This window comes from Lepisma saccharinum, chromosome 16 (assembly GCF_977018435.1).
Source record: "Lepisma saccharinum chromosome 16, izLepSacc3.1, whole genome shotgun sequence".
NCBI classification, from domain to species: domain Eukaryota; kingdom Metazoa; phylum Arthropoda; class Insecta; order Zygentoma; family Lepismatidae; genus Lepisma; species Lepisma saccharinum.
The window spans coordinates 35,230,598-35,253,807 of record NC_139244.1 but is presented as its reverse complement, the minus strand read 5'-3'; the positions used below and the strand labels follow the sequence as shown (position 1 = coordinate 35,253,807).

General features: G+C 39.9%; 1 protein-coding gene and 4 non-coding genes across 6 annotated transcripts in view; 2 read left to right on the top strand and 3 right to left on the bottom strand.

Moving 5' to 3' along the window:
- Positions 1 to 480: 480 nt before the first annotated feature.
- On the bottom strand, positions 481 to 554 carry TRNAN-GUU (transfer RNA asparagine (anticodon GUU)). The gene has a single exon. It is a non-coding gene; the product is annotated as a tRNA-Asn (tRNA).
- A 1,703-nt stretch (positions 555 to 2,257) lies between these two features.
- Positions 2,258 to 2,331, bottom strand: TRNAN-GUU (transfer RNA asparagine (anticodon GUU)). The gene has a single exon. It is a non-coding gene; the product is annotated as a tRNA-Asn (tRNA).
- Positions 2,332 to 3,568: 1,237 nt separating this feature from the next.
- TRNAM-CAU (transfer RNA methionine (anticodon CAU)) lies at positions 3,569 to 3,640 on the top strand. Its single transcript has one exon. It is a non-coding gene; the product is annotated as a tRNA-Met (tRNA).
- A 394-nt stretch (positions 3,641 to 4,034) lies between these two features.
- Positions 4,035 to 4,108, bottom strand: TRNAN-GUU (transfer RNA asparagine (anticodon GUU)). The gene has a single exon. It is a non-coding gene; the product is annotated as a tRNA-Asn (tRNA).
- Positions 4,109 to 14,676: 10,568 nt separating this feature from the next.
- LOC146000391 (myrosinase 1) overlaps positions 14,677 to 23,210 on the top strand; it is an 82,788-nt gene continuing 74,254 nt past the window's right edge. The window contains exons 1-2 of one of the 2 annotated variants that reach the window (XM_083137975.1): positions 14,677 to 14,958; positions 22,554 to 22,687. In XM_083137975.1, the coding sequence (XP_082994101.1) occupies positions 14,814 to 14,958; positions 22,554 to 22,687 (279 nt within the window). In that variant the 5' untranslated portion in view covers positions 14,677 to 14,813. The remainder of the gene's footprint in view (positions 14,959 to 22,553; positions 22,688 to 23,210) is intronic. The other variant, XM_083137974.1, reaches the window with a different exon arrangement.

Genomic DNA, 23,210 nt, shown 5'->3' with positions numbered 1-23,210 from the left:
ATTGTTATGGAAGAAGCAGAGTGGCGCAGTGGAAGCGTGCTGGGCCCATAACCCAGAGGTCCGTGGATCGAAACCATGCTCTGCTAGAACTTTTGCGCTCGTATTCATTTTCAATTTATTTCAGTGTTCACAATACGAGACACCAAAAATCCCAAGCAACGCTCACGTGATGATTCGAAATTGGTCAATTATTTTTTCCCAATTATAATTTCTCATAAACCTTAACCTCTCACCGATTACCAAACGTGAAGATATATTCCAAACTTTGGTCATCATGATCACAAGATATACTCAATTGAAGCTTCCACTCGCGGTTTAGTTGATCAATATGAGCATTATCCCGTCTGTTTTTCGCAGATACTTGCGGTATTTACTGGTTTTCGCCTCAATTGCTGCTTCATGTATCCATCAACTTAAAGGAGTTCAACACAAATTGGTCAATTGCTGTTTATTCGACGACCTCTTCTTGGTTAAAAACAACGCCCCCGGGTGTGATCGAACCACCAACCTTTCGGTTAACAGCCGAACGCGCTAACCGATTGCGCCACATAGGCTAACATACTATTACCTTGAAAATATTGGAAAATGATTTTAGGAGCTGGTCATCGGACCAGTTCGAACCCGTGCCCTTCCCGACGCACATTTGCATTACATACATTTATTTTGAGCTTCACAAGAAAAAAGGAAACAACGTCGGTTTATAATGTCGTGCAATATTGCCACTGCAGTAATACCAGCGCTACTAATAATCACTCAAAATTAGGAGTTATTGCTACTGAGAAAAACTTTCGACAGAATAATATTAAATAGTCTTGAGTAAGCTGTCGATGAAACTAAACCCCATGTCAAATTTCCCTTGCAAAACTTAACTCGCTGCTTCCGCTCCTCTTATCTCTGCTCCATCCAATATCAGTTGTGCAAAATATGGAGCTGCCGTGAATGCATCTGCACATGTTAGATTGCCGAAATTGGCTTTCGTACATCCCTCGCATGTCATAATCGAAACGTTAATTTTATTTTGGAAATCGCAGAGAATCCTTTGCAATAATCAGCGTTACGAACACGAGGAGCAACGAACGCCTTCGTGCATGGATTTCTAGAGCGCTAAGCAGACGACCGAGTTCATTGCCGAACGAGAACGTCATAACTGGAATATCCAATCAGAGACGGTTCAGGTTTCGTGACGTACAGCATCAATTTGGCACAACTTCTAAGGCCAATTTCTCGCAAACTATTTCGAATTAACACAAATTATTTTGCACAACGTTAATATAAAATGAATGACTTGCAGTGATACAGTTGAAATCATATTTTAGGTAAGAGTAGAAATTTCCATTGCTACAGGAATGAGTGCTGTAGATCGAGTTGAAAATGACGTTGATAACTACACTTGCAATATTCGCCATACCTCACCAATGTGATCATGCCCTTAGGTGGACTGAAAGTTAGAACACCAACCTGAAATGACATGCATGGAGAGAGACAACCCCGAAATTAGCCAACATGCATGGGATGTGGCAATCGAAAGAACGTCACTGCTGAAAGACATGGCTTTCTTCGATATCATAAATTTCATCGAGGGGGTTCACATTTAAATTTGGATGCTTGCAATCCTATAGTGGGGTAGATTTACATTTTGCTATAAGCTTAAATTCGAAACCCAAATCTTGATGAAATTATTCATGGAAGAAATAGTGTAAATATCGCACTAACTCCACGACAACGATAAAAGTACGAGTTTGATTCTGTATTCAGATTTACAAGCTGATGATGTGTGATTGTTATGGAAGAAGCAGAGTGGCGCAGTGGAAGCGTGCTGGGCCCATAACCCAGAGGTCCGTGGATCGAAACCATGCTCTGCTAGAACTTTTGCGCTCGTATTCATTTTCAATTTATTTCAGTGTTCACAATACGAGACACCAAACATCCCAAGCAACGCTCACGTGATGATTCGAAATTGGTCAATTATTTTTTCCCAATTATAATTTCTCATAAACCTTAACCTCTCGCCGATTACCAAACGTGAAGATATATTCCAAACTTTGGTCATCATGATCACAAGATATACTCAATTGAAGCTTCCACTCGCGGTTTAGTTGATCAATATGAGCATTATCCCGTCTGTTTTTCGCAGATACTTGCGGTATTTACTGGTTTTCGCCTCAATTGCTGCTTCATGTATCCATCAACTTAAAGGAGTTCAACACAAATTGGTCAATTGCTATTTATTCGACGAACTCTTCTTGGTTAAAAACAACGCCCCCGGGTGTGATCGAACCACCAACTTTTCGGTTAACAGCCGAACGCGCTAACCGATTGCGCCACGGAGGCTAACATACTATTACCTTAAAAATATTGGAAAATGTTTCTAGGAGCTAATCATCGGACCAGTTCGAACCCGTGCCCTTCCCGACGCACATTTGCATTACATACATTTATTTTGAGCTTCACAAGAGAAAAGGAAAAAACGTCGGTTTATAATGTCGTGCAATATTGCCACTGCAGTAATACCAGCGCTACTAATAATCACTCAAAATTAGGAGTTATTGCTACTGACAAAAACTTTCGACAGAATAATATTAAATAGTCTTGAGTAAGCTGTCGATGAAACTAAACCCCATGTCAAATTTCCCTTGCAAAACTTAACTCGCTGCTTCCGCTCCTCTTATCTCTGCTCCATCCAATATCAGTTGTGCAAAATATGGAGCTGCCGTGAATGCATCTGCACATGTTAGATTGCCGAAATTGGCTTTCGTACATCCCTCGCATGTCATAATCGAAACGTTAATTTCATTTTAGAAATCGCAGAGAATCCTTTGCAATAATCAGCGTTACGAACACGAGGAGCAACAAACGCCTTCGTGCATGGATTTCTAGAGCGCTAAGCAGACGACCGAGTTCATTGCCGAACGAGAACGTCATAACTGGAATATCCAATCAGAGACGGTTCAGGTTTCGTGACGTACAGCATCAATTTGGCACAACTTCTAGGGCCAATTTCTCGCAAACTATTTCGAATTAACACAAATTATTTTGCACAACGTTAATATAAAATGAATGACTTGCAGTGATACAGTTGAAATCATATTTTAGGTAAGAGTAGAAATGTCCATTGCTACAGGAATGAGTGCTGTAGATCGAATTGAAAATGACGTGGATAACTACACTTGCAATATTCGCCATACCTCACCAATGTGATCATGCCCTTAAGTGGACTGAAAGTTAGAACACCAACCTGAAATGACATGCATGGAGAAAGACAACCCCGAAATTAGCCAACATGCATGGGATGTGGCAATCGAAAGAACGTCACTGCTGAAAGACATGGCTTTCTTCGTTATCATAAATTTCATCGAGGGGGTTCACATTTAAATTTGGATGCTTGCAATCCCATAGTGGGGTAGATTTACATTTTGCTATAAGCTTAAATTCGAAACCCAAATCTTGATGAAATTATTCATGGAAGAAATAGTGTAAATATCGCACTAACTCCACGACAACGATAAAAGTACGAGTTTGATTCTGTATTCAGATTTACAAGCTGATGATGTGTGATTGTTATGGAAGAAGCAGAGTGGCGCAGTGGAAGCGTGCTGGGCCCATAACCCAGAGGTCCGTGGATCGAAACCATGCTCTGCTAGAACTTTTGCGCTCGTATTCATTTTCAATTTATTTCAGTGTTCACAATACGAGACACCAAAAATCCCAAGCAACGCTCACGTGATGATTCGAAATTGGTCAATTATTTTTTCCCAATTATAATTTCTCATAAACCTTAACCTCTCACCGATTACCAAACGTGAAGATATATTCCAAACTTTGGTCATCATGATCACAAGATATACTCAATTGAAGCTTCCACTCGCGGTTTAGTTGATCAATATGAGCATTATCCCGTCTGTTTTTCGCAGATACTTGCGGTATTTACTGGTTTTCGCCTCAATTGCTGCTTCATGTATCCATCAACTTAAAGGAGTTCAACACAAATTGGTCAATTGCTGTTTATTCGACGACCTCTTCTTGGTTAAAAACAACGCCCCCGGGTGTGATCGAACCACCAACCTTTCGGTTAACAGCCGAACGCGCTAACCGATTGCGCCACATAGGCTAACATACTATTACCTTGAAAATATTGGAAAATGATTTTAGGAGCTGGTCATCGGACCAGTTCGAACCCGTGCCCTTCCCGACGCACATTTGCATTACATACATTTATTTTGAGCTTCACAAGAAAAAAGGAAACAACGTCGGTTTATAATGTCGTGCAATATTGCCACTGCAGTAATACCAGCGCTACTAATAATCACTCAAAATTAGGAGTTATTGCTACTGAGAAAAACTTTCGACAGAATAATATTAAATAGTCTTGAGTAAGCTGTCGATGAAACTAAACCCCATGTCAAATTTCCCTTGCAAAACTTAACTCGCTGCTTCCGCTCCTCTTATCTCTGCTCCATCCAATATCAGTTGTGCAAAATATGGAGCTGCCGTGAATGCATCTGCACATGTTAGATTGCCGAAATTGGCTTTCGTACATCCCTCGCATGTCATAATCGAAACGTTAATTTTATTTTGGAAATCGCAGAGAATCCTTTGCAATAATCAGCGTTACGAACACGAGGAGCAACGAACGCCTTCGTGCATGGATTTCTAGAGCGCTAAGCAGACGACCGAGTTCATTGCCGAACGAGAACGTCATAACTGGAATATCCAATCAGAGACGGTTCAGGTTTCGTGACGTACAGCATCAATTTGGCACAACTTCTAAGGCCAATTTCTCGCAAACTATTTCGAATTAACACAAATTATTTTGCACAACGTTAATATAAAATGAATGACTTGCAGTGATACAGTTGAAATCATATTTTAGGTAAGAGTAGAAATTTCCATTGCTACAGGAATGAGTGCTGTAGATCGAGTTGAAAATGACGTGGATAACTACAATTGCAATATTCGCCATACCTCACCAATGTGATCATGCCCTTAAGTGGACTGAAAGTTAGAACACCAACCTAAAATGACATGCATGGGGAAATACAACTCCGAAATTAGCCAACATGCATGGGATGTGGCAATGGAAAGAACGTCACTGCTGAAAGACATGGCTTTCTTCTTTTTCAAAAATTTCGTCGGGGGGGTTCACATTTAAATTTGGATGCTTGCAATCCGATAGTATTGTAGATTTACATTTTGCTATAAGCTGAACTCATCATAGAGGTGTGCAAATGATGTGTTTTTATATTTATTCCTAATTTGTACAATGTAACACAAACAATGCATTACTTGGTAATAGGTTACTTTTTCAGTACTTGCATGAGTATTGTGTTACTTTTTAAGTACGTGCATAATTAACATGTTACCAAAATTACATGTGTAATCATAACTGTATTTCATTACTTTGCTTTACTTGCATTCTGCCATCCCGATGGCTGAGTACTTTACGTGGCAGACTTTCAGATTCGCCACCAAAGTTCCCAGCTTCAAGTCCTGGCCTGGGCATGGATGTACTTTGTGAGTTTCCTTCATCAATTTCATCTAATCGTTACTCATTGTGGAAACTATCCAAAAGTGGCAGAAAAGTGACATTAAATAACACAAACAAAATACAATACAATTTACTTGTATTATCTTGTAAAATTCAGAACTGAAAGATTTATTTGCCAGGAAGAAACATGCTTTGTTGCATTGTTGCTACACTTTTTGTACTTATGGTACACAATAGGAGTGTTATTTACGTCATCTGTTACCGTAAAGATATATAATAGAAACTTGAAAATATATTGCATTTTTTTGAAGGGGAAAAGGAGGCAGGTCATCAATTTTGTTACCAATAAATGTCACAAATGTAGGGTGGTTCAGGTAAAATTCGTAGTGTTGCTAGATATCTCAAACACTTTGCATTTGAACAAAATCTTTTAAACCATTTTAGTATCTGAGTGAACATTTCATACCCTGGATACGATTAACATGATTTCAGCTGCGTACTTTGCAAGAATTATAAAACCTCAGGATTTAATTTTTCTTGTTCATTATAAAACTTACTAGGCTACAGTGAATACAATTATGAGATGCTTGGGTAATCTAAATGGTAATGGTAATACTCACATTACAACGAACTGTTTGTCAAGAATAGATATTACGTGGCACCCCATTTCCAGTGGCTTTTAAATTTTTCACTACGTACTAAAAGAAAAATAGACAACAAAAGAGGAGAGACACTGCATAAGCTTGTAACATGTACACCTGGTCATAAAACACTAATCGACTGGTGGAAGACAATAGTGAAATTCAAATTCAGATACATTAGTAAAGCCTTTAGTAGTGAACAGGTGCAGTGCAGACCCTCTACTGAACCCCCACAGAATAGCTCGTGCCATTGTGAAATCTACCTACGTGCGGTAGCAGAAGCTCGAGGTGGGATTAGGGCAAAATACTTGGAAGAGGATACTGCCGAACCTTCGTATCAGGCATATGGACATGCGCAGTTCGTGCTCTTGCAGAAGCCGTGGCTCAAGTCACCGTTCTCGCAGTTTCCTCCCTTCCAGTGTTGCCCTGTGCGGTTCAAGTTTGATTGGATTGATTTAGTTAATTGTACTTCGCGTTTTGTGCCTCTTGGCTAATTTGCGAAGATGGGGATGAGTGATGAAATGATTACATTGATGAATAAACATTCACAAACAACAAAGCCCAAGCGTGATTCGAAGCCGGGACCCTTGGCGTCGCAGCGCGATGCGGTTCAAGTTTGAAGCGCACACATTACATATTCAATCTTCTCTTTGCATGATTCTTGGGCCGAACTTCTTGGAATAAATGCAAGATTGTGGCAGAGAAGGATGAATAGAAATGAATAATAAAAGCTGGAATTAGATGCGATGAATTAAAATAAAAGAAATACAATACCAAAATAGTTTGTGCATGCATTCAGAGGTTTTTCCTTAAAGGTTGAAACACTTAGGATTCGCGAAAGTGAAAGAATTGCGCGAAGATGTGACTCGTCGTCGCTTGGTGTCAAACTGCCAGTGTCTCAAGTTTGTTAGTTTTTGAAGTGCTTGGATATTTGTTGGAAAGTATTAAATAATGCTGTGCGTGAAGCGAGGGATGGACTACGTGACGTCCATTGATTCAGTGTAGGTGTTGCTGTCTGCGCAGGTAAGACATGACCGCTAAAAATGCTTGTAATTAACGTAAACAAAATTTCTCGTCCGTTGATAGAAAGTTAGCGTGTGCTGGTCCACCAGCTCCAAATTTGAACAAAGCTGTCGTGTATCAATGAAAGGGTCTCAGGTTCGATTTCACGTATGTACATGTTATTAGTTGCCATTTTCGTTTAATAAATGTAGGACTTCTGATTAGTCGGCATGGGCGTCTGGAAGGGAAAAAGGGGGCCGCCCCCAACTGGAAAATGAATATCAACAAAAAATTATATATTACACCAATATAATTTCATTTCAATCACAGTAATTTATGGTAATTATTATAAAAGCGTTGCAGTAACTTCAGACTGAAGGAGTGTTTTTTGCCCCTCCTGGAAAAAAAATATTTTCCTTGCCCCTACCTGAGGAAGTCCATGCTTTTCCAATAAAACCCACATTGTTTTTCATAAAGGCATAATTTATTGTAGTTGAATTTATTGAATTTATTCTCACACACCTACTATGGCAAGTAGCTGTTCAGTGAACAGCTGTACTACAACGTCTTAAATGCCTATGGATTTGGAGCTGCACAATAACACTTTTCTGAAAATAAAATAAAAAAGTGGGATCGTTGATGAGTGATGATTAAATTAAATTGGTGAAGGGACACTAATATCAGGCGCGTATATTCTAGGCTAGTTAGGCTACCTCCGAAGCCCAGATTAAATACAAGAAATAATCGACTAGCTAAACGATAGTTTATGGGCGCCTTTACTTTAGACCAGCCATGTCAAACTCGCTGCCCCCAAATACAGCGTCTTGAATAAAGTAGTGTGGAAAATGACCCAGGAAGCTGGTTACCGAGACGGATGACAACATAGATGGCAGTGCGATCAGTACGGCTGCTAATTTTCTTATGAAAGTAATGCGGCTTAGTTAGTTTTTGGAATATATTGTGTAGATTTGTTTGTCTTGAAAGGCGGTACGTGAATTGACAGAAACAGTTATATTTGTGGACACGAAATGGCATTAATTTGGAAAGAAAAGTAAAATAAAATTAATAGATAAATAGCATGCGTAATCAAGAAGAAACATCGCAATGTGATTGCGCACGTCAGGTGTTGGATTGTGTACTAGAGTTTATTTTACTATGTTATTTGAATATAAATAGTATCCTGAGAGATATTTCATGCCGAGACGACAAACCGTAAGTGTCACTTTGAAGCGAGCAGTCGGTAATCAATCAATGCAGCCCTTCGAACCGTAGGGACACAAGCTCTGACTGCACCGTGTCCTGAAGGAGATTTTAGACCAAAGCAACACGGGTCCTTTGGTCCAAGGCAACTTTCATACCGAAGCGACACGCGTCGCTTGGAAACGAGCCAATCAAGAGCGACATTTCACATCCTAGCGGCATGACGGGCAGCACAGGTGGGCGTTCGGTTGGTGAAATCCTCAAGCGATAAGTGTCGCGTGTCGCTTTGGTGCGCAATCTTCCTAAAGCAAGACACTCATTGCATCGCGCATGCGCGAACAACAAACCACGGCAACACTTTGCAAGCTATTGAGGAAATGACCCAGTTTGAGCGACACACAAGTGACAAAGCGACACGTGTGGCTTATCGTGTCGCCTAAATCTGTTGTTGTAACGTGCGGTTTATCGTGTCGCCTAGATCTGTTGTTCGCAGCAAACGCTTGCTAATAGATTGAAGGCACCATATCGCTTGTCACTTAGTTGGAACTCCTCATGTGGCGCGTCGCTTCGGTCTGAGCACCCTTCCTTTAAGGAGCTTTCAGACCGAAGTAACAATTAGCACGGGAATACGACATATGAACGTGTCGTTTGCTGTTTGAACCCTCATGCGCAATGAATGCTATTTTACAGTCTGGAAGTGTCCGTGTCACTAGTCACATCAGTGTGAACATCGCGTGTCGCTTGTCCCATTGGTCTGAAAGTTTCCTTACACTCATGTCGATGGCACTAGGAAGTTTTGTGGGGTTCCCCTTGTTGTTTCATACATTCATCATTATCATCATTGCCAAGATTAGTTTAAAGCGGAAGAAAAGAGACAGTAAATATCAAAAATACAAATGCTTCAGTGTGTATATCTTTAAAAAGAAATGATGATGACAATAACACTCATGTCGATAGCACTAAGGACGTTTTGGGGGTTTCCCCTCGTCGTTTCATGCAATCATCATTATCATCATCGCCGCGATTAGTTTCAAGCGGAAGAAAAGAGACAGTAAATATCAAAAATACAAATGCTTCAGTGTGTATATCTTTAAAAGAAATGATGATAATAATAATGAACCTAATTCATATGCAAAAATTTAGTTACCAAGAGCATTTCACGCGTATTTTTTCTCCCGTATTATTAATGAAAGTATAACAATAACAGGACGTTGTCGACTGTCTAGAATGTTCGTTAATATCTTCGCGACCACTGTACCAAATATCATAGCAATTATCACATTCATAGAAATGCTTAATGTAAAAGAATCAAACGTTGCAGCGAAAACTCCATTTACTTCCATTATAAGCAGACGAATGCCATGCAGCTGTACTGACACCAGCGCCTCTAGCGGTATCATATTCGAGTGGAACCAGCCAGAGCCCAGAACAGGCCGTTTTCCACACTACGTTATTCTAGGCGCTGTACCCCACCTTGGCCCTACGTACATTTCACGCATGTAGGACTATTGAAACATATGTAGTTGTCCAACTTTTCCTTTTCTCATGAGAAAGGCTGGACTAATCGGAACTTCACCAGATTGATCTATTTTCCCTTAACAGGCAAAACAGCTCAACGACAAAAATTACTGACAAATTTTTAATAATAATCCGTGGCTCGACAGCCCGACTGACTGCCAGTCTCCCTCCCACAATCCTACCTAGAGGTGTGGAGGTGACGTGTAGTCAGCACGTCGAACCCCCAGTCGCTATAGATATTTCCGTGACCGGGTTACGCTACTCACGCGTAGCTCCCCAATTTTCTCACGATGGTAGGTTACCACCGGTCCTATACACACGCCGAGAGCCCAGAAACTGAACCCAGGCCGTCCCGCAGTTAGGCTAACTCTGTGTTAATGAAAGTACCCATGGTTAGGCCATAGGTACGCCTTTGCTTGAATTAAAGAAATTAGTTGATTATGTAAATGCATATATGGAAACACTTTGTAAATATGTAAATAATAGCAACGTATAATAAACCCATATAATCCTACCAGAAATGTTATGATTTGCTGAATTAACTCCAAGAACTACAGTACTGTCCATTTTAAAACAAATATTTATTCACTTTCTGTACATGTGTAACAAACCAGGGACAAAAAATATAAATATTATGTGAAACCCCCCCCCCCCCTTTCGTAATTCCGGCGCAAATATAATCTGCTCGCTTGGCACCCAGGGTGAGGTGGAAGAAGAGATTGAAAGGATAATACAAGGGAAGTAATCCAGAGGGCCGGAAATAAACCAGGAAGGGGGGGGCCGACCTTTCACAGGGTAGACTGACTGGCCGGGGATAACAAAGAGCAGGCCATTTCGCGAGTCGAATTCACGTTGAAGGAAGTTTAAGAAAATTAGGTTTCTTACTGCGTGGATTTCATTTAGTGTATTGAGTGAGTGAATTATATATGTTTAGAATGATCTGTGCTGCGTCATGTAGTGAACGAAAATGAGTACGATAATTAACGAACTATTGACGAAACAATTTACTCAGCTTTTGCATGAGGATAAGCTTCAAATCGTGAAGATATGTAGGCCTCTGACATCCCAAAGAAGAGAAAAATGGATTTGATTTGTTATTTAGCGTTGCTTTACTGCCACTTGAGCTAATCGCAACGTTGAGGATGAGTGACGATACGATTTAATTAATGAAGGGACATTCACAAAGAATACCCATGTCCATGCCAGGATTTAAACCCGGGACTTCTGGCGTCGTAGTACGCTGTGCTAATAAGCATTTTACCACAGAGGTCGGCAAGAGAAGAACAGAGTTCCTGTTCAAATAAAATATTCAAGGTAAGAAGTTTATTATATATTTTATTCTCGGAAATAGGCCTACATAAATATTTCACAATATGGATCTCTATATTTTATAAATAACCATGAAATATTTGAAGTTCTTTCCTTACTGTTTCTATATGAATGAAACAGTGACATTTTTATTATTTGTAAATTATAATGTATGTATTATTAATCACAATGTCACATCACTTCAAAATCCAAGAAATTGAACGAAAACGAAACCTCCCATTTGATCATTATGATATGAAGAGATAGCCCAGGTTCTTTGAACCCAGCATACGGCACTGACTAACATACATGCTCTGGACGGGATTCGGAGGCGGGAGCTTCGGGAACGAGATTGAAAAGTCGAGCAGAAGTTATATTTTCTTATACACTATGTGGAAGAAAGTCATTGGACACCCCGGTTTCAACTCTGAAACGAACTCCTCATGGAAAAGAGTACAGACGGGTATATATACGGTAGCAGGAAGCTTCTCAGATCATTCGCTGATGAAATGACGGACAGGAAAGAGCTCAGCATGTTTGAAAGAGGGATCATAGTAGGCTGCTCCATAGGAGGCATGAGTATACGTAGCATAGCTGATGCCCGACAGGTCCCTAAATCAACTATAGCCTTTGTCATCAAGAAGTGGAAAGAAAAGGGACACTGCAGCAATGCACCACGAAGTGGAAGACCCACGAAATTGGACGACCGGGACAGGAGAGTGCTGAAGAGGGAGATTCGGAAAAACAGGAGCCGTCGGATGCATTCGATTGCAGAAGAGTTTCAAAGTGCGACCAATTTGACTGTTTCGACCAAGACACTTCGCAAGGAGGACCATGCGCTCGGTTATCATGGTCGAGCCGCTGCCCACAAACCCCTGATAACAAAAAACAATAAGCGGCAGAGACTATGCTGGTGTAAAGAGCGGAGAAACTGGAAGGTGGAGCAATGGCAGAAGGTCCTATGGAGCGATGAATCACGCTTCACACTGTTTCGATCAGATGGGAGAGTGTGGGTATGGCGATTACCTAGAGAACGTCTGTTACCCGAGTGTGTAGTGCCCACAGTGAAATATGGTGGTGGCGGCATCATGTTCTGGGGTTATTTCAGCTGACATGGCGTGAGTCCACTGGTACCGGTGTATGGCCACATGACGTCTGCGTCCTACCGAGATATTCTCGACAAGTCCATGCTCCCCACATTGTGGAGTTTCCAAGGAAACGAAGAATGTGTGTTCCAGGACGATAATTCGACTTATCATGTTTCCAGGGCTACCAGGGAGTAGTATGCAGAAAATAATGTCATCCGACTGGATTGGCCTGCTCAGACCCCTAACCTCAACCCTATCGAACATCTATGGGACGAACTGGAGCGCCAATTGAGGTCGCGATCGCCTTGTCCTTCTACAGTTCCAGGGTTGGTGACTGTACTGCAGGAGGAATGGCGGAATATCCCACTCGGTGTACTACAAGACCTTGTGGCCAGTTTACCACGACGAGTGGCTGCTGTTATCGCTGCCAAAGGCGGACCGACCTCCTATTGATTGCAAGAAAACTGATGGTATCCGCTAACATGTGGTGTCCAATGACTTTCTTCCACATAGTGTATTAGGCCGCAAGAAATTGTATTTAAAAAGGCGGTGAAATTATGCATGCCATACAGAAAAATGAAAGAGAGTCTATTGCTTCATAAAAACATAATTGCTTTGGGGTAATGCTCAGATAGATAACACGTCCACGTGAACGAACCGAAGGACTAGGAGTTATTGTAGTGTTGACCTTGCAAGAAAAAAAAAACCGCCCGCTTTGTTTTTTTCAATGGTGAAAACGAGTTACTCTTCAGCAAGAACGAAATATGCACTTCAAATTAAGTTTCCGCAAAACGTATTCTATGTAGTCTCTATCTCTTTTCGTATTTTTTATTCAGAATTTAAATTTCATTTTCTCCATCTATAAAGAGATTTTTCATTAAGAATAAGTTGAATTCATAAAGGAACGTATAGATTCCATTCCGCGTACGCACGGGGGTGGGGGAGCAGTTGCCACTCTAACATTTTCACTTAGAAATTTAGTGTAGAAGAATGTTATCGTCATAATTAAAAAAAAAATATTATACTCTTAAAGAAATATGAGGTATTTTGAAGCTGATGGCAGTTCCAACCAACTACTGGGGTAGGGTGGGGTGCATTATTTTCTATGTAATTGAACTATTCCACTTCGTTCTCTAGTAAATTTATTGTTATTAGTTATCCCTCTTATTTTATTATTAAGCCGAATTTTATGATTAAAATTAAAACGAGTGCCGATAAGAAAAATAAATGACAGAATTTGAAGAAGAGGAAAAATTCGAAATGGGCAATCATTTTTTAAAAAATGTCTTCCAAGACAAGCCTTAGAACCGAAAGAATCCAATATTATATATATATATATATATATATATATATATATATATATATATATATATATATAGAGAGAGAGAGAGAGAGAGAGAGAGAGAGAGAGAGAGAGAGAGAGAGAGATTGAGAGAGAAAGAGAAAAACATTATAAGAGAGAAAGATACGAAATAGTGAGAAACATGGGTGGGTACAAATGGAGAGAAAGAGAGAAAATGGATAAATTCAGAGGAATAGAAACCAATCTCAGCATTTTTAGTGTATAACGTGAGCTAAATGTTTTTAATAAAGAAAATTTGTAATATAATGCGAGATTTCGGTGGGGAGCAAAACCACAAATATTGGGACCATGATAACTGTAGCAATATTACAGTCTTTAAGCTGAACTTCACATAGGTACTAGATACCTTGTATTTGAGTAAAATGTGTTAAAGTGTTAAAATGTTGCAAGCTGTTTCAAACAAAATAATATTTTTTCCCTTTGTTTCGGGCACTCCAATTTCTTCTGATATTTTCCAATCAGAAATCAACAAAAGTTTCATGTGGAAATTTTTAAGGTATAACTTTAGTTTAGTTTGGTAATTTAGTGCCTTGTTTGGGAAGATCGGACGGCTAAAGTGGAGCAGCAAATGGCCAATGTTTTGACCATGTCAATTAACGTAGTATTAGATCTTTTCATCTGAAATTTTCACAGCTACCAAACTTCGAAAACTCCTGTGGAAATCAGTAAGGCGATTGCATTTAACGGACCACAACAAAGGACTGGAAAATACACTTGGCACTGTAGATGTGCGGAAGGATATTTTTCACATTACAATGGAGTAAATGTAACTACTGACTATTTTCCCTGCAATGAAGAGTTCACATTTTCGTGACATGTGCATCTCCGTGTCCATCGAAGAGAGTTGTTCCATTTGATTATAGTTACTTTGTACAGTTTCCGACCTTGAAGGAAAGAATGGAATGACAAATTGTTTCAGTTTATTTATGCTTTAAGATTTGTTTAACAAATTTTGTTACGTGACATTTCTTGTGTATAGCAGTGGCTAAAAAAAGTGTCTATGTACAACTGTCTGATGCACACAATTATTACCAACAATCGCACATCTCCTACTCACCAGTGCTTAACTCCGGATATTATGGGCTAGTTGTCAGAAGACTGAAATGTCCTTGACTTGAAGCAACTGTCAATTACCCCCTGTTCTGCCGCCCATTCTCTTGCAGTATTCCTCCGCCCTGCTTCAGTGAGGCAACGTCTACGCAAGGGCAATGATGTGGACATTGGCGTTAGCGGTCATTTTTGTGGTCCACCCCAGCTCTGCCACAGACGACACTTACAGCACCTTTCCTGATGGTTTCATGTTTGGCACCGCTACTTCCTCGTATCAGATAGAAGGGGCTTGGAATGAGGATGGTAAGTTGAAAACCGTTTTCCTCATACATAGACGTAACTAGTGGGCTTCCAGGACTCTTGGTTTATCAACAAACCTCAGGGGAGGGGAGTTGCTATTCAGTTTACTGGTTTTGGAAGTTCACACATGTAGGCAGTGTTGGGGGATAAATGCCCTGGGGCAGGTATTATTTTCGCTTGACTGAAACATGCGTCTGAGTCTACTTCGGACCATGCTTATCAGGGGTGCCCATTCCCGCCAAGGCCTATCTATGACGCACCCCCCCCCCCCAAAGTAGAACATTCTCCTTGCCCCCGCCCCTTATGCCGAATTATTTACTCAAATTATTTTGGTCAGACAAAATTTGCGGAACAATATAATAGACATAGTATTTAAGCAATATATGTTTAGTTTAGATACTTTAGGCTTTCATGTTTGCTCACTGCCATTGTTAGTGTACTGAACCATATTCTTAACAGTTTGTCTGCTTGAATAACCTTGTAGTAATGCGAATAGCATGCCCACCCTTTCCAAACCGATTCTAAAGGCATAAGAGGAGGTGTTTCATTTCAACCCCATCGACGCGATCACGCACAGGTAGGTAGAAAAACTGTACATAATAATAACCATAACTAAAAATCAATACCAAGTCAATCAAAGAAACTATCCCCCCCATTTTTGTGTGAAGCTATATAGAATTGGTATAAAATCTTGTCCCCCCCAAAAAATTGCCCCTGTGGTCACCCCTGATGCTTGTTATAAAGGGTCTACAACTCTATACCTTGTCATCCTTTCCATCGCGTTAACTGCGAGGTCCATACCGTCGCCACTGACAGTGAGCAGAAGCCTACAAAAATGTATGTTATTCCCAAATGTCAGGATTTTTCTGCAGCTCAGGTCAATTTCTGCCAATCACAAAATTACTTAGTGTTAATGAATATAACTCTTCACAACAGAAGAGTTGCAAGAATTCAATTTACCAGATGTAGAGGACATAAAGGCGAACAACGTTTCTTAGTAACGGTTTAGGCTTCTCGATGCTAAGAGCACTCGAAAAATGGCATAATCTATCTTGAACATATGCAAACCTATGGAATAGCTTCGTGGTTGTCACTGGCATTTATTTTTGCGGTCGGACAAGATATGAAAAGGTCAGAAACAATATCATGCCAATAGAGACGCTGTCTGTATTGAGTCTCTAATCTTGCCTTTTTTCTTCAGATAATTTATCAATGCACGCATAATATACATATTCCTTATCGAAAATTCCCACATCGTTATACACCGGCCTCCGTGGCGGAGTGGTTAGCACACCGCGCTAAGACAACTGGGGTTGTTCAAATACCGGCCAGAGCATGGATATTCTTTGTGAGTGTCCCTTGATCAGTTTCATCATATCATCACACATCCTCATTTCTCGATTAGCCAAAAGTGGTAGAAAAGCGAAGTGATGTAAACCAAATCAATCAATCCTCATCGTAATTCATTTTATTTATCTTCTGGACAAAAATAATAAATGTCAGTGGTATGTCTGAATCTTTATGACGTGGTTGGATAAATACAGGACACAAAAAGCCGTTTCTCGAGATTTGTAGCATTGAAATTCGCAAGAAGACGTCATTGAGAAAAATTTTTGGTCTTCATGCTTCAGACACCTTGAGAAAGTTTATCGGTGGTGTAAAGCGACTTCCTGCATACACCTTCTCCTCATCTACGTTCACATCATAGGCGGAGTTCTGGAGGGGCCAGGTGGGTCCTGGCCTCCCAACTTAAAAAAGACTAAAAAAATAACACATGATTAAGTTCAGTTACTACATTTTTGTTATGAAGCCATACCGCAAATTTTGACGTTTGGCATGTTGGCATCTGCGGTAATTGCGCCGCAATAGCGGGTCTTAGACGATTTGATTGATGTGTACAGTTTGAAGAAAGAAAAACGTAAAATGACTTTGTGTTAAGTCAACTGTTACTGCTGAGGCATCAAAATAAATTTTCAATTTAATTTTTCTAATATTTCTAAAGCTTACTATTGTACCGTACCTTTTTTATAGTAATACGAGTATTGTATCAATAAAAAATAATGAAAAGCAATAATCGTACTCTTTTAAAACTGACAACCAATATACTAATTAATATTTGTTTACTTAAGCGAGAAAATATAACATTTTTAAATCTAAAAGGACTAAAACTAAGTGTTGTTTTTTTTTAATTTCCGGGGGAAGGCCTCTGAACCCCTTATAAAGTAGGGGATATTCAAAAACCCTCAGGTGCATCATTTGCTTCTCCCAGAGTCTGGCCCCTCAAAGCAAAAGCTCAAACTCCACCCATGGTTTACACACATGCTTACATATCCATATACCTTCGCTTCGTACTACATGCTGAAACCCCTTCCTTTTAGAAACCTTTTCTGGATCCCCCTACACTGAGATAATAAAAATATGGCAACATTTAGGACTAACTTTTAATAAAAGCAACCGTGCTGCTGCCTGTCGTCATTCGCTCATGAAACTCATGAGAAGGACACTGAATATTCTGAATATTCTACGCACATACACTAGGCAGAAACAATAACTTTAATTCCGGTGTTGAAAATTATACCTCAAAGCATTGGGAAAAAATGCCACTTTTCAAGAGAAAAATATTCTTAAATATGATTAGTGTTATGCATATCTTAAATCGCTTACTTTACCATATCGATTGAGCACCTACTTCGGGAGGAATGAGAAAAGGTCAGATGGTGTTTACTGTTTACTGGACAAACAAATGAGAGTAGGAGGGGAAGGGTAGGTGGCTGAGGCATGTGCCAGCACTTATCTCTGCTTCCTGGCGGCGGAACTGGCTGCTACTAACAACTATCCACAACTGATTCGTAACTAAAATAACTGTTACAGCGCACCCTTCGCTTATATAGCAGCCAGTTCCGCTGTACTTTGCAACCTCCGTTTCCTATGGAATTCTGCTCTGCAAGTCGGATCATTTCAGGAGACGGAGGAAATCGGATGCGAAGTACACCAGCAAACGCTCTGCACCCGCATCCCTAGCATCTACAATATGACAGAATTCATAATCAGATTGATTACATTCTAATTAATAAACAAATGCTGACTGTTACAATGATCATTATTAGCACTTGATAAATTAAGCAGCATACTACCAGCATGACACATAGCAACACAATATTAAAATTCAATAGGGGAATTTTCGTAGATATAAGTTGGTTTTATTCGTTTTGATTTATTTTACTTCACTTTTATGCCACTTTTGGCTAATCGCGAAGATGAGGATCATTCATGATTTGGTGAAATTGATGAAGGGACAGTCTCAAAGAACAATCATTCCTAGGCCGGCATTCGAACACGGAAGAAGGTCGTAGCACGCTATTCTAACCACTCCTCCACGTAGGTCGGTTAAACAAGTAATAAGTTTAAAATAACGGACATAAATAAGAATGTGCAATGAACTCAATATGCAAGAGAATCAGTAGTTAAATAATCTTTTGAATATCAATAATTGATTGATTTGGTGTTTTAAGTCCACTTTATGCACAGTAAGGCTAATCGGGACTGGACCTACAGTTTAAAGTGGGATCCGAACCACTATGTGCCTCCACCGGGTATCGAACCCGGGACCCCTTGATTAATTGAATATCAATAAAGCAAAACAAAGTAAACAGTGTTTTGATAATAATGCGGTGTCTTAATAGAAATAACGAAGCAGGAAATGCTATAAATTCAAGGAATTAGAATACAACGCACAGGTAACAGAACAGTCAGGAATGAAAGGATATATCTTTTTAAAAATTCAAAACTAAGGAAATAAAAACAAACAAGGGGAGCTGCGTTTACGGTGTATTATTATATGCTACTGTACATCGTGCATATCTTATTCGGTGCAATATTACTATTTTAATTTTAATTGTAACATTGTGTAAACGTACGTTGAATTATTCTTGTAAAAACCTCACAAATATGTGAGGGCATCCAGCTCGCATCACACAAAGTTTCCGAACCCCAAAACCTAGTAATGCCAGGACTACGAATATTACTACTATAGCTACTACTACCACAAATACCAATAATAATTATAATAATAACAACAACAATAACAGGCACATAGTGCTTCGGATCCCACTTTAAACTGTAGGTCCAGTCCCGATTACCCTTAGTGTGCCTAAAGTGGACTTAAAATACCAAATCAAATAAACAAACAATATCAACAATAATAAAATAGTGGTAATACCGTCATGTTGAGGTGCCTTACTGGCAGTATGGGGATATAGCAGTAGAGACACTCGCTTACATTTCTGACCAATATTTATTATGACACGGAGACCATGCGGGCCCCGAACGTGGACAAGAAATAGATTTCTCTCACTTCCAGAAAGTCACTCTCTCTCCGGTGCCACCTTCTCAGCCACGACTTCCTCCCGGCCAATGTCTCTCACTTTTCATTACTCAGCAATGACATTGCCCGACCGGAAGTCGCATCTGCATTCCAATTTCAAGGTCTTCTTCTCTGTCCACATTCTCCCGGCCCTAGGCATCCACTTCGTGGCTGCACTTTTACATAAATACACAGATACAAATATGAAGAACATGATGTTGAACTATGATCTCAGAAAGTCCATTATTCTGTCACCCTGTATGCATATCCACTAATTAACTTTTTTTTTCAAGAATGAAAAGAATTTTATTTCCTAAACAGTATACAAGATATGGTTACATAGAACGATTATTATTTTATGTATACGGATAAAAGTAGTCAAGCTACTTTCGGAGGTATGTGCTTATGCCCTGGTACCTGAAAATTAACCCAGGGCGTCAGTTCCGTGAATTTTTTACGGATTCCCCCGCTTTTCTTTGATTCATCCTTGATTTCCATTATTTTTTTTAATTACAATAATTCACTGTGACATTGGCAAGAATGTCCCAGTGTGAAGAACCAAATTTGTTCGGTTTTCCTGAACAAAGTTGGTTTCACATCATTCTACAAGGTAAGAAGATTAAGATAAAGGTTAGAAATAGTAGGAAGTAAATAAGTGTTAGTGTTTAACATTAATATTATTTATGATCACAGATACGAAATTACATAAGTGTGTAATTGGGTGGGTAATGTTTTCTTAGGATAAGTTTTATTGTGTGTCGTGTGCATTAGTGTTGATGCATGAGATGAGGAATGGACATTAACACGATTCTATGAATGTTAAGCAGGGTCTATGTTCTAGTATGTTATGTTTGAGATAGTGAGAGTATTATTGGCTTTGAGATGTACGTATTAATAGTAGGAAGAGATATGAAAGAACGAGTGGTACCTGATGCAAGGAGACTTGCGGGAGACCAGCAAGAGTTGGTCGGACTAGAATGAACATCGGTACGACGGTTGGTACCCGGGACATCATCAGGAAGGGAAGAAGTAGGGAGGGATTTCCTGGGAAGTATCGGGTACATTAGTACGTTCGGTAGTGGAAATATAGAGAATTGTCAAGAATCAGTGAGAGAAGTTTGCAGTGTGTTTAGTAACGAGAATAAAGAAGGGGGTGTAAGATTACAATTTAAGAAAGAAACGAAAAAGAAAAATCTGGGTTAAATTCGGTTGGTTCCTAGGTCGAGTCCTTGCAGTGTTATCCTTTGCCTTTCTCCGGGGAGGCGTAACCTTTTTTCGTTTTGGCGTATCACTGTCTGGTGTATTAGTGTCTCCTTCTTGATGTTCCTGTGGGAGGTTCTGCTTCATTATCCTCTTGTTGATCTTAGTCCTAAGGAGGGATGTCCTGTTGTTGAGTTTGTCGAAGGTGGATTCTTTGTGATCTTCTGGGGGGTATATTACATTCCGGAGGTAGGGGTTGAATGGGGAGGTGAGTGATGCCGGATTTGAAGAGGGAATGTTCCTCTTTCGACACCAGGTTTGTTAAGTCGTTTAGTGACGTAAAGTGCTCGGGATTTCTTATTAACTGGTACGTGTTGAAGTTTGGTAGCTTTTGTCTTAAATCTTCGATTTGTTTGTTTGATGTCTGGCAAAAGAAGGCTTTATGTTCCAGTGTGTACGTCTCGGTTTTACATTTCAGTCTGTCAGAGGTTGTGCTTATTTAGGTGTTGACCGTAGGGACCGTGTCCCGTTAGGAAATGTATGAGACCTCTCGTGGGATGGAAATGGTCCATCGAAAGTCGTTCTTTTATGTTTGGAAGGAAGCTGTGAAGTCTCCTTCCTTGCGTAGCTTGTGTCCATTCCTGTTGCCAGACGCTAAACAAGTGGTTGTAAATTTCTGGTACCGTGGCAGGGCGTATTCCAATTAGTTTATAGATTTCGTCCTCTTGTCCATTTCTAAAGTAATACTTTGATGCTCTAGTTTTAATAACGATTTCAATAGGCTGTAGGCCCGCAATCATGAGAAGAGCCAGGGTTGAGGTTGTTCTGAATGCACGCGTTAGGCGAAGTATCACTTTGCGTTGTGAAGATCTCAATCTGCTTTTAATGTACTGTTTACTGGTTTCCATAGCCCACAGGGGCGAGCCATAGGAAATAATAGAATTATATATGGTAATGAGATATGTTTTTATGTGTGATAGTGGAAGGTTGTAGTTTGCTGAACTCAATGTGGCTAGACTAATTAACTATCACCCTGTACATATAAGAAAAATGTTCATTAGTACACTATCATGTAACAATTTCAAATTAGTGTTCAAGATCTCCTGACATGGCCATAAATCCGTTCGTTGATAAGGCTGGAGAGCATGAAAAAGTTTTCCGGGTATTGTTATCACTAGAAAAGTAATCAAGGTGTTACGAATTTGATCCCCGGTGGGGGCAAACTATATAGTAGTTTGGCTCTCACTTTAAACTATGGTCCATTTCCGATTACCCTGTCTGATCATAAAGTGAACTTGGACCAAACTTTGACAAATTAAATGCAACTTAATAACTCTTCGGAGACTATTTCAAAATTTTAATTTCGCAACATTCACTTTCTTTTTCAGGGGGATAAACATTTATTAATATACAAGGTGATCCGTTCGAGATGTCAGAAAAGTAAACCGTTATATACAAGAGGTTAATGTATGTATCTCCGAGCAGCTTGTTGTAATGATTGATTGATTGATTGGTTTGGCGTTTTAAGCCCACTTTATGCACAGTAAGGCTAATCGGTACTGGACCTACAGTTTAAAGTTGGATCCGAACCACTATGTGCCTCTACGGGTATCGAACCCGGGACTCCTTGGTTACAAGGCAACGACGCTACCACTGCGCCATGGGGGAGGCCCGTTAGCTTGTTGTAATATAAGCAGAAAGGATGTAATTTTCAAATGAGTGGAGGTTTACAGACTTCAGCCGCATGGCGGCGCTAATGTGCATGCTAACAAAGGTGGTGGTCACGTCACAACAGCGCACACAGTATGTCGTATGCGAAATTTTCGAGTATTACATGCATGCTACTGCCGCCACGCAGCTGAAGTCTGTAAACCTGCTCACAGATACGTACATTAACCTCTTGGTATAAAGATTTACTTTTCTAACATCTCAAACGGACCACCCTGTATTTGTAACAAGTTTATAAGAAGAAGCAACAACGTAGACTGCGCGGCTCAAATTTACCAAACCCTTATTTATTTGTTTCTGTTTACAGGAAAAGGAGAGAATATATGGGACAGAATGCTTCACCGTGAACCTAACAGGACAGCAGATGGTAGGAATGGAGATGTAGCTGCAGATTCCTATCACCTGTACAAGGAAGACGTTAGGATTCTCAAGGAAATTGGGGTCAGTTGTACATTTTCATATTGGATCCAGAATTGACATACGAGTACGTGCATAACAGTGTTTATAACTAACAGATGTATCATAATCCTGCCTCTCATGTTGAGCCTTTGAATTATCATTTCTTTTTTGTTATTTTCTTTGTATATTGTTTCTTTCTATACATTTTAATCGCGACGATGAGAAATGACGATTTGATTAAAATTATGAGTGGAAAACCACAAAGAACCACATATTCTCTTGCCAGATCTCCAACCAAGATTCTGTGGGTCGACCACTCAACTCGCCACCAACCGCTGAGGTGACTTCGACACAAACTTGTCATACTAGAATTAGTCTGTGTTCCAGGCAAGATTTTGGTAATTTGTGTACTAATTTCCCTTTATGCCACAGTTATATGGGTATGTAAAGACAAAAAAAAATGGATGTGGTAGCTTGTGACGAATCCAAGTGGGCGGATGTTGACTTTGAAATACCAACGATAGCCTACCTCTGAAAAGGAATTTTAATAGGGTCTCCGGGATGG